Source organism: Ipomoea nil, unplaced genomic scaffold (assembly GCF_001879475.1).
Source record: "Ipomoea nil cultivar Tokyo-kokei standard unplaced genomic scaffold, Asagao_1.1 scaffold1834, whole genome shotgun sequence".
NCBI lineage: Eukaryota > Viridiplantae > Streptophyta > Magnoliopsida > Solanales > Convolvulaceae > Ipomoea > Ipomoea nil.
In genome coordinates, this window is record NW_017618262.1 from 1644860 (window position 1) to 1664153 (window position 19294).

General features: G+C 35.4%; 2 protein-coding genes across 2 annotated transcripts; one reads left to right on the forward strand and one right to left on the reverse strand.

The window, feature by feature from the left end:
- Window positions 1–10740: 10740 nt before the first annotated feature.
- On the forward strand, window positions 10741–11357 carry LOC109192915 (transcription repressor OFP8-like). Its single transcript, XM_019343630.1, has one exon. The coding sequence runs from the start codon at window positions 10798–10800 to the stop codon at window positions 11347–11349; it is 552 nt and encodes a 183-aa protein (XP_019199175.1). The 5' UTR covers window positions 10741–10797; the 3' UTR covers window positions 11350–11357.
- Window positions 11358–16711: 5354 nt separating this feature from the next.
- LOC109193169 (probable CCR4-associated factor 1 homolog 9) lies at window positions 16712–17728 on the reverse strand. The gene has a single exon (XM_019344017.1). The coding sequence runs from the start codon at window positions 17610–17612 to the stop codon at window positions 16767–16769; it is 846 nt and encodes a 281-aa protein (XP_019199562.1). The 5' UTR covers window positions 17613–17728; the 3' UTR covers window positions 16712–16766.
- Window positions 17729–19294: the final 1566 nt, after the last annotated feature.

The window sequence follows — 19294 nt, forward strand, 5'->3', positions numbered from 1 at the left end:
AGAAATGACATGTGGGGATGTCCTTTTTACAGTGGCATTATGACAGGTGTAGTCAGCAAGATAAGTGGGAGTGGCCCTGGTTCTGGTGGATCTTCTTGGTTCCCTTACTTGGACTGGGGGTGTAGGGATTGGTTCTGTACTGAGCTCCCTTACTTGAACTGAGGTATCAGACTGAGCCTGGACATTAGTGTCCTCTTGGCCTTGATGATGATCATTTGGACTGATGACATCTTCTTGCACCTGTTCATCAATGTCTAAGTAAGTTACCCCTTCAGAGGGTAAAATAAGGTCAGTTCCCAGGCTGTTTTCATTGTCCTGTGCACTTTGTTTGTTTTGATAGGGAAAAGTACTTTCATAGAAGCAAGCATCCCTAGATAAGAACAGCTCTTTGGTGTGTAGATCATACAACTTGTACCCCTTTACTCCATTAGCAAAGCCCAAGAAAATGCATTTTCTGGCTCTTGGAGATAATTTGTTCCTTTGACAGCTGGGAATAACTGCAAAGGCTAGACAGCCAAATACTCTTAGATGTTGATACTGTGGCACCTTGCCAAAAAGGATTTGATAAGGTATCTTGTTGTCTAAAATAGCTTATGGGAGTCTTGATAATGTATACTGCATGAAGGATGCAATCACCCCAAAAATGCTCAGGTAGATGAGCCTGAATTCTGAGAGCCCTAGCCACTGCCAAGATGTGGCCATGTTTCCTTTCAATAATGCTGTTTTGCTGAGGAGTGTATATACATGATGTTTGATGAATGATACCCTTGATAGAATTCTTTCAAGAAGAATTCCTTCCCATTGTCAGACCTCACACATATAATAATTTTGCCAAATTGTGTGTTGATTAGCTCACAGAAATCTTGTAACAGCTGCTTGACCTCACTCTTGCACCTCATCAGATAAACCCAAGTAGCCCTGCTGTGATCATCCACTAAGGTGAGGAAATACTTGTAGCCATAAACAGTGGGGGTTTGATTGGGTCCCCAAATATCAGCATGTATAAGATCAAAGCAGTTAACTGAGATATTAGAGCTAGGTTTAAAAGGCAATCTTCTTTGTATGGAGAAATGACAACAAACACATACATTTGTTTTGTCATTACATATTGTATTATCAATGGAATGTAGAAATCTAATCTTGCCTTCTAAGGCATGTCCCAATCTAGCATGCCAAAAACTACAGCTATTTACAGTAGGTTTACAAAGAATGAAGGCAGTGAGATCAAGTTGGTAAAGTCCCTTCTTCAATTCAGCCACACCAATCATCCTCCCATGGAGTTGATCCTGTATAATACATTTGTTAGAGTGAAACAAGATGCTACACTTGGATCTCCTTGTAAGTTCACCCAAGGAAATTAAGTTGTAGTGAAAGATAGGCACACAAAGAACATTGAATAGGACTAGATCCTCTGACAACTGAACTGTCCCAATATGTGAAACTTGGGCTTGATGGCCATTAGGTAAATCAACAGATATTCCTTGGACCTTCTTAGGATTTTGCAATAGACTTTAACTTGCAGACAATGTGATGTGTGGCACCACTGTCCAAGATCCATAAGGATTCTGAGTCTGTTCAAGCATTGTTAGAATGAATGCCCTTACCTTCCAGTTTAGCATCTGGAATGAAATTTGCAGCTATTGCATTTGCTTGGGGAGCCATCTGGAGAGGAGAACTAATAGCTTTAGTCTACTGCATGAATTCCAAGAACCTCCTGTAATCTTCTTGATTGAAAGAGGAAGAATCAGCTCCTGCATTACTATGTTCTTATGGGGTGGACTGCACTTGATTAACAGTCCACATTCCTTTGTTTCTTGGCTTCCACCCGGGGGGGATACCCATGCTTTTTGTAACATTTCTCAATTGTATGCCCAGTATATCCACAGAAACTACACACTGGTTTATGTTTCTGTTTGTTCTCATACTTTGTGAAGAAGACTCCTGCCCCTGCTAAGCTTTCATTCACAGAACTGGAGCCTTCATGAATTTGTCTTTCTTGTTGTGCGACCATAGCAAAGGCCTCTCCAACATCAGGTAATGGTTTCATCAACATAATCTGTCTCTTAGTATTATTAAGATCATCATTTAGGCCAATAAGAAAAGATGATAGCATATCATTCTCTAATTGTGCCCTAATTTTCTCAGACATCTTGCTACCACATTCACAACTGATTGGTGTGCATTCACATGAAAGAACAGGTCTCAATACTAACAATTCATCCCATAGTAGTTTCAATTGAGTAAAATAGTCATTCACAGATGATGTACCTTGTCTTGTTCTATAAATCTCTGATTGGATTTCTGCAATGCGGAAGACGTATTGCTGGCTGAATCGTTTCTTCAGATCCCTCCATACACCCTCAGCAGTGTAATCCAGAGTATGCTTCGTCCAATGGTGTGAGACACAGCTCTAGAGATCCACGATAGGATCATTGTATTGCATTGATCTCAGTAAAAGTACTTGGGATCTGATTTGTTGGGGATTGCTAGGGTTCCATTAGCTAGAACCATCTTGTTCTTCGACCTCAATGCCATCTCCATGGCTCTTGCCCATGGATGGTAATTCGATCTGCCCTCCAATTGGACTGTCACGAGCTGTAATGAAGGACTCTCATTAGGGTGAAGGTAAAGGGGATCTGTCTGATCCTTGGGATCGTATGTTTTGAAGATCGGAGCTGGTGCTGGTGTGTTCCCTGCCTGGATGGTTGGGTTGCTTATTGCTGGATTACTTGCTGCCATTTGAGAACGATTCAGAGGTGTCTGCCAAGCCATGAGCTTAAAAGCTCTGATACCATGTTGGATTTTCCATAGAGAAAGAATTGGGGAAGAAGAAGTGAATATGAAAGTATATTGAATGAAAGATCAAAATTGTATTACAGAGGGAAACTATCTGTTCTATATACAAGCTAGCCAACTAACTGATTTGCAGAAGTAGAAAGCTAAACAGTGTTAACTAACTATAACTAACAAACTAATCTTCAACTGACTCTTCTTGACTTGACTTCTTGTTTGACCTGCTGTATGAGTTGACAATATGAAAATCAGTATTAACATATTATTTATGTTTATATGAAAAATAATAATTTCAATATGTTAGCTAATAATTTTGGGATAAAATTAATTAAATTATAAATAAATATGGTATAATTAAATAGATTATTATAATATTACTTTTAATATAATTAATTTTCCTTAAAAATTGTTAACATGACTAAAGGTGTTATAACATGCAAATTATATCGTGCACCGTGGTGTATAGCATAATGAATTATGCACCGAGCTTCTAAACGACGTCGTTTTATTTAATGAAAAAAAAATGGCACTCATTGCGCAAAAAGTAACTCTGTTATTCAGTTTCATTTTGTATACACTGCAGTTTTATTTCAACACAACTACAACACTATAGTTTCATTAAAACACACATACATTATCATTTCGATATAACTACAGATTCATTGCACAATATGCACTCAAATATGTGAAATGTTATATACACTGCAGTTTTATTTCAACACAACTACAGTTTCATTTCAATTCAATTACAGTTTCATTTAATTTGATAATATAAAAATAATATGTACTTGTATCGTCCACAGCTAGCCTCTGCATGCATCAGTATACATACACACATAACATGACAAGCTTTCTTGTCTTTAACTTTCCTTTGCTCCACTATCGACAAGGATACATATTGATGGAGAAAATTGATCCAGGAATATGACCCAGGGTATGTATTTACGGATTGCAGGGAATCAATAAATAAGAAATAAATAGGCAGGACACAAGATATTTAACGTGGAAACCAATACGGTGAAAATCATGAGCCTTTTTGGGCTAAGCCAAGCCGTAATCCACTAAGTTGTAGGCGTAGTACATGTACATAGGTGGCCATGGCCATGGAATATAAGGAAGAAGAAAGAATATATATATATATATATATATATATATATATATATATATATATATATATATATATATATATATATATATATATATATATATATATATATATATATATATAGAAGAGAAGGTTTTATGTTTGAGACTGGCGTCGGCTTCCTCTATCTTCCTGAGCCTGTATATAATATCACCTTTCTGAAATTGCAACCTCCCCTGATATTAAGGCCACGTAATGTTCCTATTTTCTTGGCCTGACTCTTTCTTCTCTGACTGCATCTTCCCTCATAAATAATAATAATAATAATATAGCACTATTATATTATTCCATCATGAGTCCCCCACTTTCTTAACCACAAGTATTTGTAGCATAAGGCCATCTCCAACCCATTACACCAAATTCTGCACTAAATTTTACACTAAAAGGAATATTCCCAGCATATTCTTACACCAAATTTTATTCATCTCCAACCCATTACACCAAATTCTATTTCTACACTAAAATAATTTGTTTTCTCATAAATTTTTACTTTAGTTTTTTTTATTATAAAATTTAATTGTAATTCAAATAACATTTTTATTCCACAATAATATAACATATAACAATTATTACATTTAATTTTCAAAATTAACATATCGTTTCCATATATGCTCAATCAACATTACGATGTGCATAATGCGCTTCTCTGTCGAAATTTTACACTAAAATGAGCAACTGCAAATTGTTGCAAATAGAGCTAACGAGCAAACATATTGAAGGGGTGGTCTTGGAGATTATTAATTCTAAGTATGTTTTGTTTAATTTCGGATGTATTCAGTTTAATTTTATGATAATTATTTTTTATGTACTTTAATTTTTAATTAATCTATATATAATAGTAGGCTTGTTTTAATCGTCTTGATGTGATCTTTCACATGATATGATTTATTTTTAATTATTCAAATTTTATGTTCATGTATTTAACAAAATATGTAAATTCATAAAAAAAAAATGACTCAATTGATTACTTAAAAACATTTCATTACTTTAAAAAAAAAAAAATCTTTTATTTATGAATTGTACGGTTAGTATCTTTTGCTTAAAAAAATTATTATTGATTTCATTATGGATTTATAGAAATAAATGTACAACTATATATAGACTGTATATTTGTTTAAAAATAAAAAGAATATATATATATATATATATATATATATATATATATATATATATATATATATATATATATATATATATATTTGTTTTATTCATACCAAAAACAATATATATGTGTATAGTTGTTTATTTACGTATATATGTGTATATCTCTATAAAAATTATTATTATTATTATTATTATTATTATATAAAATATATTTTATCTTTATAAACATGTATTATTAAAAAATATAAACATAAATGAAAATCTTCTGATTTCTTTCTTTAGATTCATAATCCTAACCTCCCAATCCATGTTGATACACTCCTTACAGGCATATACGATTCCATTAATGGGGCCAAGTAACTCAGCGTCCCCATTGATCCAATCCACAACCTCTTTTGCATCAGTACGGATTCAAAGTTTTCTGACATTCCTATCCCAAGCCCATTAAAGGGCAGAATACACCGCTCTTTTGTCATCAATGCATCCCGTGCAATGTGGAGAGACGGAGGAGAGATCTCCCTGTTGATGGCGCATGTGTCTTCTGCTCCGAGGTTGATGAAGATGTTGATCATATTGTAAGGAAATGCTGGAAGGCTAGGGAGGTCTGGGAGCGCCTGATTCATATCTATAACCGTGTGCAATGGGAAGGTGGCGACTTCGTGTGGTGGATCCTGGGCAACATTGCGATGACGTCGGACTGGAGTGCGTTCTTTGCTACAACAACATATCTCGAGAGATTTGTTTCAATTGGGCAAATGGCATGCAACGATTCAATTCAGTTGTTGTTACAATTATGCAGTGGTAAAATTACTTCTTTTTTTTTTTTTTTTCTATTTCTAAGTTATTTCTTGTGGAGAAATTCTGCGTATTTTTTTACATTAAAGATTTACATTACTTTTTCATATTGTATTTTTATTTGTAATTATGAAATTAATTACTATATATAAAAATAGTCTATGAAAAGGCAGGATATTTATTTATATAATAATTATTTTCATATGAATGTATGTAACTGTCAATTCCAGAATTACATATAGGTATAATAGGATAATATTATATTTATATATTATTATATACATATATATTATTCCAAAAAAATATACATATATATCGTACATCATATGTAGTTATTAAGATCAGATTTAAGAATGATATATATTTTTGAAATATGGCGTACCAGTATATTAATTCAAAAATTGAATGATAGAGTCAGGAGGGATTAAATCCCAGTACATAGAATGATCCTGATCATGGGCTAATCTAGCAAGAGTATGCGCATGTAAATTTAGAGTTCTTGGAATAAAACTAAGTGAACAAAAAACGAAACTATTAATAGCTATCCTGCACTGCTCAATCACAATTCCAACATAAGATAAGTTCGGTGTAGTTACTGCATGAACCGCATTCCTGAAGACAAGACAATCAGTAAGAATATCGACCTCGTTCTCGTTTCGGTCTTTAAGCCAGGACAAGGCTTCCTTGCATGCTAGTGCTTCTGCCATAAGAGGAGTTAAACACCCCGGGAGTTTTCCGCTTGCCGCTGCTTTGAACAAACCATTCGGATCGAATAAGACCGCCCCATAGGTTGCATTTCCCGTCCCCGGATCGTATCCGGCGTCGACGTAGCATGTCGTCCGCCCGGCTGCCACTGTCTGCACCTCGCCGGCCGGTGCTGCTTCTGGACGAGAATGAAGTGCCGTGTAGCTCGCCTCCCCCGCAGCTGCACGGCGCCACACCACCTCCGGCCTCCGTACCGCATGTTGCTAGACCGCCTCGTTTCTGGCCATCCGTAAAAAATAGAGGACCCCCACAACGCGTCTGACCTGTTCTCCTGTGAGCATATCCATAACAGTCATAAGCCAATTCGGGAAAGATGTTGAAGAAATATTCATAATAGGCAATCCCGAAATATTCCATACGGCTCTAGAATAATCACATAAAACTAATGAGTGCATAACATTCTCATTTGTAAGACCACACAACATGCATGTTGGGTTCACATCTACCCTCTTTATAATCAAATTTGCTGTGGTTGGGAGTATATCACATACCGCTCTCCATAAAAAAGTTTTCCACTTAGGGGGGACTTTCAACTTCCACAATGTAATCCATCTATCAAATTCTCCCAAGGTGTGATTAAATTCTCCCATTAGACGCCTATAAGCATCTTTTATAGTGTAACAACCATTCGCATCATTATGCCAATACCATGTGTCTTTATAGTCTGGGCTCACAGGTATTCTCAAAATACGATCCACATCCTCAGGTTCAAATAAATCTGTTAAACTATGAGGATCCCATGTTTTTGTTTGCTGATATATTAAACCTGCAACAACTGCATCCCTTAATGGTTCAGGCATTACTGTTTGAACCAGTGGACTAGGATTATCCTGCAACCACGGATGACCCCATATCAAAGTCTCCTGGCCATTTCCAATTCTCCTGCGGACGTGGGCAATAACAAAATCATGAGTAGCCATAATACTTCGCCAACAAAAACTGGGATTATTTCCCTTCGTTGCATCAACAAAAGAAGTTTTAGGGAAATATCTTGCTTTATATATTCGTGCTGGCAGTGATCCTGGATTTGTTAAGAAACGCCATGTCTGTTTACCCAACGTTGCCAGATTAAAATTCCTCAGATCTTTAAACCCTAATCCACCAAACTTCTTAGGGATACACAATTTCTTCCATGCTTTCCAGTGGATTCCTCTGTCTGGCCCTTTCCCCCACCAATACCTATTCATGGCCCTTTGTACCGACTCGCAAACTGATTCAGGGAGCAAAAAAACACTCATTGAAAATGTGGGCATAGACTGAGCCACACTTTTCAAAAGCACCTCTTTGCCAGCCTGTGATAACAATTTCTTGTTCCACGAGAAAACTCTTTGTCTGATTTTATCTTCTATATAAGAGAAAACAGCCCTTTTATTTTTCCCTATAAAAGAGGGTAACCCCAGATATTTTCCAAAGTTCCTTGCCTGTTCCACGCCCAAACATTCGGCCACCTCTTCTCTCATCTGTTCCGCAGTATTCTTACTATAGCATATATTAGATTTACTATAGTTTACCAACTGACTAGATAATTCCCCATACCTCTCCAAACACCGCTTAACCACCATAGCTTCCTGGACATTTGCTTTAAAAAACAACAAACTATCATCAGCAAAAAATATGTGTGATATTGGGGGGCTCCCCTAGCCACTCTACAACCATGAATAGATCCTACTGCCTGCTCTTTCTGCAAAAGCATGGATAAACCTTCAGCACAAATAATAAATAAGAAAGGTGAAAGTGGATCTCCCTGTCTGAGACCCCTTGTTGGTTGCACCTGGCCTCCACTCACGCCATTGACCATCACAGTGTATGATACAGTGGTAACACATGTCATTATCAGCTTAATCCACCTTCCATCAAAACCCATTACTTCCAGCATTCTTTTCAAGAATAACCACTCCATTCTATCATAGGCTTTCGCCATATCCAGTTTAAGCGCTCCCCACCCAGCCACTCCACACTGTTTACGATTCAAAAAGTGGCCCACCTCTGCCGCCACAAGTATATTATCCGTTATAAGCCTACCTGGGATGAAGGCACTCTGAGATTCTGAAATCAGATCCCCCAGCATAGGTTTCAATCTGTTGGCGATCATTTTTGCCATAATCCTGTACAATACATTACTCAGGGCAATAGGCCTCAAATCCGCCACAGTTGTAGGATCATTCTTTTTCGGGATCAAAACAATATTAGTTGCATTTAAATCACCCGGGATTTCACCTGAATTCAAACAATTAACAGCAAAAGTAGACACATCTTCTCCAACTATATCCCAAAACCGCTGATAAAATCCAGGATTCATCCCATCCGGTCCCGGTGCCTTGTCAGGATACATGGCAAATAAAGCAGTTTTGACCTCGGCCACATCATAAGGACACAACAATGCCTCATTCTGGTCAGTTGTCACACGGGGCCCAAACTCATCAAATAAAGAATCCTCACACACAGGATTACTAGTAGCAAAAGTTGTATTGAAATAATTGATTACTACATTATTCATATCATGTCCCTCCACCCATACCCCATTCTCATTCAACAGCTTAGAAACAGAATTCTTTTTCTTTCTAGTAGAAGCATACCTGTGATAATATTTCGTATTCGCATCTGCGCCACGAAGCCAATGCTGCTTCGCTCTCTGCCTCCAAAAGACATCTTCCTGGGCTTCTAACTGGGAGATCTGGTTATTCAACAGCTGGAACTGAGTCAAAGATGCCGGATCCCTCTTACCACGGATCCGCCCCTGCTCCCTGCGGAGTCGCCGGATATGCTCACCAAACTTATGAAAATGGTCACCGCCCCAGCGCATCAGTTTATCCCCACATCGTTGCTGACAATTCAACAACCCCTCTGTCCTCCCCCCTTGCCAGGCAGTTTCCACCACTTCTCTACACCCCTCATCAAGCAGCCATGCCATCTCAAACCTGAACCTCCTAGGAATCCTTCCTCCTCCCCTTTTTCGTGCATTCATATCAAGAAACAGAGCCGAATGATCCGAGTTACTAGTAATTATATTCTCCACACCCGCCCCTCCATGCACATCACACCACTCCATCGTTGCCAGTACCTTATCTAGTCTCTCCTTAAGAATGATATATATAATTGGGTAGAATAATTTAATTATATATATTAATTTAAAAATAACCTATTAAAAGGTTTGAAATGATATAATAAATTATTTTAAAATTATGTGGCAGATTGTAATGTCACAAAAGTATCCCTGCAATTAGGAATTTTTATTTGCAATTATGAAATTAATTACCATAGATAAAAATCTAAAAATAATCTATTAAAAGGCAGGATATTTATTTATTTGTATAATAATTATTTACATATGAACGTATGCAACTGCCAATTCCATAATTACATATAGGTATAATAGGATAATACTATATTTATATATTATTATATACATATATATCGTACATCATATAGAGTTATTAGGATCATATTTAAGAATTATATATATAATTGGGTAGAATAATTTAATTATATATATTAATTTAAAAGTAACCTATTAAAATGTTTGAAATGATTGAATAAATTATTTTAAAATTATTTGGCAGATTGGAATGTCACAAAAGTCTCCCTGCAATTAAGAAATTTTATTTGTAATTATGAAATTAACCATATATAAAAATAGTCTATTAAAAGGCATGCTATTTATTTATATAATAATTATTTCCATATGAACGTATGTAACTGTCAATTCCATTATTTACAATATACATACTATACTTTAACAGTGTAAAAAAAAATAAAAATTAATATTAACTACTACAAATTTATAGGCCTTGCATCGCACGGGTTTCATACTAGTATGTATATATAAAAATTAACATTAACTACTACAAATTTATAGGTCTTGCATCGCACGGGTTTCATACTAGTATGTATATATAGTAAAATTTACATTACACATTATGATATCATACATGAAATTACGATTTTAATCTCTTAAGGATTATTTTTATCACTAATTTGTCATTTAATAAAGTGATTAATTTATTCGTTCAAATATTAAAATCTCCCTTTGGGGACTAAAGATAATCTGACTAAGATTGTACCATAGGTATGACGGGAGGATAAAAATGCAATTTAAGAGCAAATTGGTTTCCCGATAAGACGTGCGTGCGTGTGTGTATATATAATTGCATCTTCTCCCTCTCCATTTGACCATTTCTATTACGACGACTAATATAATGTCTTCAAAGCACAAAAAGATTGGGAAATTCAAGAAAATATTCACAATAATGAGCCACAATGCAGACTGTGGCTGCGCAAATCCAAACCCAACACAAGTCTCAGTGCCAAAACCGATTTCCGAAGCCCACAAACCCGCCCCGCCGCCGCCGCCGCCGCCTATCCGCCGCCCTTCTTCTTCCGCCTGCCAATCCAATTACGTTGACGATGAGGAAGAGTACAGTTCCTCCACAGCTTCCGCCACCGTCGGTTCCACCTCATCGCATTTCTCCCGCAGCCTCAACGACGACGATGACGAGGGCGGCAAGATCGGGTCACACTTCCGCGGCTCTGTAGCCGTCGTGAAGGAGTCCGACGATCCGTACCTGGATTTCCGGCAGTCGATGATTCAGATGATGGCGGCGAGGGATATGTGGTCGGAGGAGGGCCTGGAAGAGCTCCTCAAGTGCTTCCTGCGGTTGAATTCGCCGGTGCATCACGAGATCATCATTCAAGCCTTCACGGAGATCAGGCACGGCGGCGCCGGCGGTATTTCTAACCGGCGACGATAATCAAAATCGAAGAAGCGCAGATTTAGGTGACGTTATTGCTGATGGGTCACTTAAGCTAACCTAGCTACACGTAATATTCACCTTAATTCTGTGCATGTGTTATGGTCATTATTAGGCCATTTAATTATCCAGTGGCAACCACGTGATCGAAGATGGACCGCTGGATCGAGTTGCTCTCCTATATTTGCACCGGTACAATGTATCTCTACATTACGCCTGGTAACAATACAATACAATTAATTACTTAATTATAAATGTAATACGTGATCATATTCCCTATTTATCGATACAATATCAATCAATACTCAGCCAAGCACCTTATGCTAAGATGACACTTCTGTGGCTCCCTTTAAGGGTCACAGGATCGAACCTCGGTGGTGGGGTATTGATGGGTTGCAATTCTACACTTTTCTTATATACATAATAGTGTCTTTTGTTTGGTAATACAATTTTTAAGTAAAGTTTACATTTTTGCATCCATAATTATTCAAACACATAATAGTTGTAATTCACAATACAGGGTCATCAATATTGTGTAATTACAGTATTTGAAAGGAACTTGTGAATAAAAAATAAGGTAATCAATTAAATATATATTAATATTGTGTAAGTTCGTAGTATACAAATTGTAGAAATTGTTGAGAGACGTTAAGGTGATGTTGAGTGCACATGGCTATTCAATGCTTTATGCTTATGTTAGAAAAAGAGTATCGGTTTTGCTTTGCTGCCATGTTAGGAATTAGCTGAATTGTACGTATAGCAGTACAGTGTGGATGGGAGAATATAATATAATGTTACTTTCGTCAGCTTTAATAACATCTGATAAAGACATCAAGTTTCGCTATTCTTTGCCATGTTACGTGTCCCTGTTTCTTTAACTATATTTATTCAACCCTTCTGCGCTCAGTGTCTTTAATTTTACTTTTGATGTGTAAAGCTATATACTATTCAAAATAAAAAATAAAAGAAATTTACAGTCTAATTCTTACTTGAGTAAAAATCTAAACTAGAATACTTTAACTGTTTAACAATTACATTAACAATTTGATTATCAGTTGTTCAAACAGTTAAATAATTAAAGTAATACATACACATGATGGTATTGTATAAGGCAAAACAAGAAATAAGAACTTATTTCTTCGATCTAATTTTCTTTTCAATTAACCTTGAAACACATGTAGAGAGTATTTTCAAAAAGCTTTTAGTAAGTTTCTTATATAGAAATATGTCTTAATCGTGTTTTTAAATTTTTGTACACCATAAAGGTGAAATGCTTATTAGGTAGATCATGGTTCACAGAGCAATGTAAATTATGTATAAGGTGTACTACATACTATTTTTATGTACAATGTATATTATTTTATATGAATAGAGTACATTATTTTTATGTATAAGCTAAGGTACACTATTTTTAAACATAACGTTCATTATTTGAATGTATACAAAATAGTATGAAAATAACTTAATTGATGGTTCATTATTTATATGCATAAAGTTTATTATTTGAGCATATACAAATTGATTGAATGTTGATTATTTAGATGTGTATTCTAGACTCGTTTCTGTTGTAAATGGGTTCATTATTTGTAAAGCATAGTTAGACTTATTCAGCACACCCCACCCCCTTTAGTGTGGGCAAACCATACTTTTTTCAGTAGTGTTGAATGACTGCTCCGAAAGTCTGAAAACCAACACATGCAGTTAACCGTTATGTGTCTGTAGTTATCAAGTTAAATTATGTATCTATAATTATCATGTGATGCGTCTTTGAATTTGTTTACATATACAGTTAACTGCAAATACAGAATCTGATGATTATTCTTAAATCAGGATAGACCCTGGTCTAGGCCATGTTATAATTTGGCAAATTATATCATGCACCGCGCGTCAGACACTAAAGTGTGTCTAAACTGACACTGTCAATACTCAATAGTCAAAACGACGTCGTTTTATTTAATGAAAAGAAACAGAATCTTTGCAAAAAATAACTTTGTTCTTCAGTTTTATTTTGTATACACTACAGTTTCAGTTCAACACAACTACAGTTTCATTTCGATATAACTACAATTTCATTCAATATTTATACACTCAAATATGTGAAAATGTTATTTAATTTTATTTTATATACACTATAATTTCATTAAAACACAACTACATGATCATTTCAATATAATTACAGCTTCATTGTACAATATACACTCAAATATGTGAAATGTTATTCAGTTTCATTTTATATATACTGTAGTTTCATTTCACCACAACTACAGTATCATTTTGATATAAGTGTAGTTTCATTTGATAATATAAAAATAATACGTGAGACAGTGTCAATTTAGACACACTATAATGTCTAACGTGCAGTGGATGATTGATCAAGCACCGTAGTGCATGACATAACAACCGTAATAATTTGCCGTCATATACTAGCCCCTCATCAACAAATAACCATGGAGGCCCATAGGATTAGAGCTTATAAAATACAATGGAAGAAGGCCTTGTACTGTTTCGCGTTGTTAAACATATATATATATATATATATATATATATATATATATATATATATATATATATAATCGCACTCATGTGCGAATGCTTCGCCCAGGAATGAATTCTGTCTGTCCACGTGTCCAGATCTAATGGATGAGAAACACTGATTTTTTTAAAAAAGTGCAGTGGCATTTTCGTAAATAATTAAACATCAAAGTGCAAGTAAAATGTATTATAGGTTCAAGTAAAAATTTACACTGAGTATCAATACTAAGTGCACCTATAGTTATAAGTAGTTGCACCGATAGTTCTAAGTAGTTGCACAAATAGTTATAAGTAGTTGCACCTAGGTGCATGAATGTTTGCGGGTGGTTTTCAGGGGTATTACTACCCGCTGAACTCAGATCAATGATGTTAACAAGGCAAAATTACATGCACTGATAGGTGAAAGTAGGTGCACCTATAGTTATAAGTAGTTGCACCTATAGTTATAAATAGTTGCACCTATAGTTATAAGCACACCCAAGTGCATGAATGTTTGCGGGAAGTGAATGCTAACAAGACAAAATTACATACACTTATAGGTGAAAGTAAGTGCACTTGTAAGTGATTTTACTTGCACTTCGATGTTCAATTATTTACGAAAATATCACCGCGTTTTTTTAAGCTATTAGATCTGGACACGTGTCGCGTGCTGATTCGTTCGCATATTCCTTCCTGGGCACTTATTCGCACCTGAGTGCATCCCTCTATATATATATATATATATATATATATATATATATATATATATATATATATATATATATATACATATATATATATATATATATATATATATATATATATATATATATATATATATATATATATATATATATATATATATATATATATATATATATATATAAATGCACTCTGGTCATCTGGTGCGAATGGAGTGCCCAGGTGCAAAATGTGAATGTCTGATATTCGTCCACGTGTCCAGATCTAATGGATGAGAAACACTGATTTTAAAAAAATGTATTACAAGTACATGTAAAATGTATTATAGGTGCAAGTAAAATTTACACTGAGCATCAATACTAAGTGCACATATAGTTATAAGTAGTTGCACCTAGGTGCACTGCATGAATGTTTGCGAGTGGTTTCACGGGTACTACTACCCGCTGAACTCCCCGCAAGAACAAAAACGAGGCCAAACAGCACGAACTCAGATCAAAGAATGTTAACAAGACAAAATACATGCACTTGCCGGCGAAAGTAGGTGCACTTGTAGGTGAAAGTATATGCATCCGATCAATGAATGCGGACAAAAACTACATGCACTTGCAGGCAAAAGTAGGTGCACTTATAGGTGAAATTAGGTGCACCCGATCAATGAATGCTGACACGTGGCGTGCACTGATTGGTTCTCATTTCGCACCTGACATTCGCACCAGAACGCGACCCCATATATATATATATATATATATATATATATATATATATATATATATATATATATATATATATATATATATATATATATATATATATATATATGGAAAAAATTCAAATGCGGCGGTGCGGCGAAATTTCAGAATACTCCAATAGTGTTAACAACATGCACCAACAGTGTTAAGGGAAACACACCACGATGAAATGTAAAAAATCAAAAAATACACAACAGATCCAAAAAAAATACACCATATAACTCACCACACCCAATGGTGTATTTCTAAACACTGTATGATATTTTTACTCACACCTAAAGGTGTATTTTTGGTGATGTGTACCTAATTTATGTGTGTTTTGTGGTGCATTTTTCTAATGTTGATAATATATATTTGTTGAACTATTAATAGTGACGCCGCACTTGAACCTTACCTTAATCTATCTCTTTCTCTCTATATATATATAAAGATTATAGTAAACATTTTAAAACGTAAGCGTAAAAAATTGAAAGTATCCAGAAGGTAGAGTTGTGTTGGGATACGTCGGAGATGTCAACGGTGTAGGTCATCAAGCAGCAATGCATAATGTTTGGTTCAATTAAAAAATCGAACATCAGACATTATTGTATATTTTTTTAAAAATAGTTGTTCATTGCCGGTTGGCCTGGCCATCTTGTTGACCCGACTGCCGGCTCAATTTGCAGGTGCAATGCTGTTACGTGACAGAATTTTCAAGTTTAGCGCATACATACATTCCCTCTTCCCATATTCTATTTTGCATGCATCATGCCATCTTCATATATATCTTATGTACCAATGAACATTATAAACGAAATTTATGTTTTTCTTTCTCTAGTAATTCTAATGTTTACTTTCTAAAACTACAATATTTTATTTGCGTACTAAGTTCTACAATATTATAAATATTTTAAAAAATTATTTAATAAGGAGTTTCCGGTGCAATTAGAGTCAGTGTTTAGAATAATTGATTTAAAAAAAAAAAATCAGTTTCGATTGTCGTTAACGGCGTTATGTTGTACATAATTTGAACTATATAATTCATTCATTCTAGATATATAATTTATTCATTCTGGATATAAAATTCATTCATTTTAGAGTATATAGTTCATTCATCCTAGATATATATTTTATTCATTCTGAATATATAGTTCATTCATTCTGGATATATAGTTCAAATTATGCACAACATAATACCGTTAACGGCAATCAAAATTATTATTTTTTTAAAGTCGGACGCGTCGTTTTTAATCAAAACGATGCCATTTTTGCAACCGTGTGCACCAGCGTGGTGCACACAGTTACACAGCATAATTTGCGAGTTTGACGATTTAATTGCTATTCATCAAATAGTTTAATGGTTTATTTATACCTTTTTTCCAAATAAGGAGGCTCAAAATAAATTAGAGGCAAAAAAAATGTTTAACTAAAAGAATTAATAAAATTATTATTTTTTGTTTAACAATTAGAATTATCTTAAAAAACTTCTAGTCCATACAATACTCCGGCATGTTTTTCCGGTCCTTCATTTACAAAGTACACATCCCTCATTTTTTGAAACGTGTGCCATGTCAGCAGGCTATCTGAACCGGCCTGATGGCATTTTCCGACCACCCGGTCCACGGCCAGCGTTCTGGCCAACCGGTCTAGCCCGCCATAGAGACTCTGGCAGAACTTCATGAGGTGCTTGATGTCATAAACCCTATCCCCGAAGAAGATCTTGAGAATTTCCAAGAAATCTTCCAGATCTCCGGGCAAGGAGCGGCGCGTGAGGATCTTGACCAGGTAGCCGAAATCGTACGCGCTGTGGAACGTGACCCAGCTGACGGACTCGTTACAGACCAGGCCGGACGACATCATCAACTCGGCGAACCGGGCCGAGTCAACCCCGCAGTCCCGGTTCTTGTCGAAGTCGATTCCCTGACGGCGGAGCAACTCGACGGAATCCGGCGCGTAGAGGTCACGCTGCACGTCAAAGTCGGAGAAATTGAACTGCCAGATGAAGCGGTGGCCGTCAGATCCGAGCACGGGGAGGTTTCCGCTACCGTCCGACAAAGTCAACCCCAACTGAATCAGATTCAGAGCATCCACGTTTGACTTGAGCAACCGGTAGGAATCCGCAGAGCGATCGGAAGCCGAGAAAGGCCCTCGCCGGCGACTCTCCGGCTTGAAAACAACCCCAGGAAACTCCGTATCCATGGAGATGTACGGATACTCGTCGATGAGGTGGCTGATGAGCTGGAACTCCGATTCCAGATTATCCGCCCAAACTTCCCGAATCTTAATGGGATTTGCGTCCAAAACATCTTCTTGTACCCCCATAACCTTAAACCTTAAAAAAACCAAACAAATAAAAACTGAAACTTGCAGAAACCCTTTAAAGCTATCAGATCAAAGAACACAGATGAATATGGATGAGGATGAAGAGGTGTGAAGTGGGTGCTTTTATATATGTAAATAGACGGGGATAAGACGTAAAGGATATATGGAGATTGCTTGGAAGCCGAGGAAATTACTTTAAAAAAGAAAAAAGAAAAAAAAGGCAAGTGGGGGAGTGTATCTATCCAATCTGTAATGTAATGTTGAACTGTGTAGCAGTAAAAAGGAAAGTGGACGGGAAAGACGGGTATGTCCAAGTTCAACGCGTTTCGGTGGGTTGACTCATTAAAAAATCAACAAAATGTAGGCCGTATGATTGTGCGTGCAAATAATTGCTCAAAAAATAAGAATAAAATTACACGCGGTGAGAACTGAGAATTGAGGGGTGAGTGGGTCCTACGCATAAGTCGGCTTCGAGGAATTCATGATTATTACATGTGATAAAATCGTTTCTTTTGATTTAATTTGCTTATTGCGCGAATATTGCTATTTTCGCATGTGTTTTACAGTTTTGTGCTTTCGATTATGCCAAACAAAATGCTTAGTGTTACCCAGGGCAGTGTTTTGAATTTTTGTGACCCTGTTTCTATACATAAATGAGGTTCTAATTTAACAGTTTTATATATTAAAATTAAAGATTTGATTGAGAAGAAAATTTAATTATGTCAGATTTTGAACGATTTTGTCATAATCTTGCTCAATTATTTAGGATAGAGAAGTGAAAATTAAATTGCAACTTTGATAATTAAAGAAATTTAGAAAAAGAACAGATAAGTTTTAAGCAAGATAGAAAGAGAATTGAAGAAATGTGGGCTTAATTATAATTTTTTTTTTTTTTTAGTAACTATGTCAAAAAATAGATATTAAATCCTCTAAATTTGAGGCTCTATGCTGTTGGACACTATGTACATACCAAAAACCGGTACGTCCTGGTGTTACCTTTGCTTAAATATGTTAAAAAGGAATAAATTCTGGCTTTACAAAAAATTAGGGCCATCTTTTTAAAAGTTAATCTTTTAACTTTACAATTGTCCAAGTTGTTACGCATGCTAGTATGTTAAGAAAATAGAAATTATTAGCATTTACTAAAAAACGAATTAGGAAAAAGTGAAAACGTTATTGTGTATAATTGATAAATTGAAATTGGTACTAATTCTATATACATCTTTAATTGGGTGTTTGGTTAGTTGTAATTGGAAATTTTTTTCAATCTTATTGAGCATGCAAGAAAATTAAATTACATTGTTTGGTTGAAGAAAATTGTAATTTTACATAACTATAATACAATTTCCTTATTTTGTTGAATTGCAATTCATGACTTCACCTCCATGAATTACAATCCAACATATCATGGAAAGAAAATCGATAAAAAAAAATAACTCTTTTGTCCTTAATTATTATTATTACACAATAACATTTTAGTCTTTAAATCAATCCTTTCGCTCTATTTCAAATAATTTTATTTCTCCATACTAAATAATGTAATTTGAATTTGTACTTTATTCTCACATTATTTTTCCCACTAAATTACAATTTTTTTCTCTCCTAATTTATTCCTTCTCAACCAAACACTCCTTAAAGTCACAATCGACGCAACACTGGTAACACTCATGTCACATTAAATC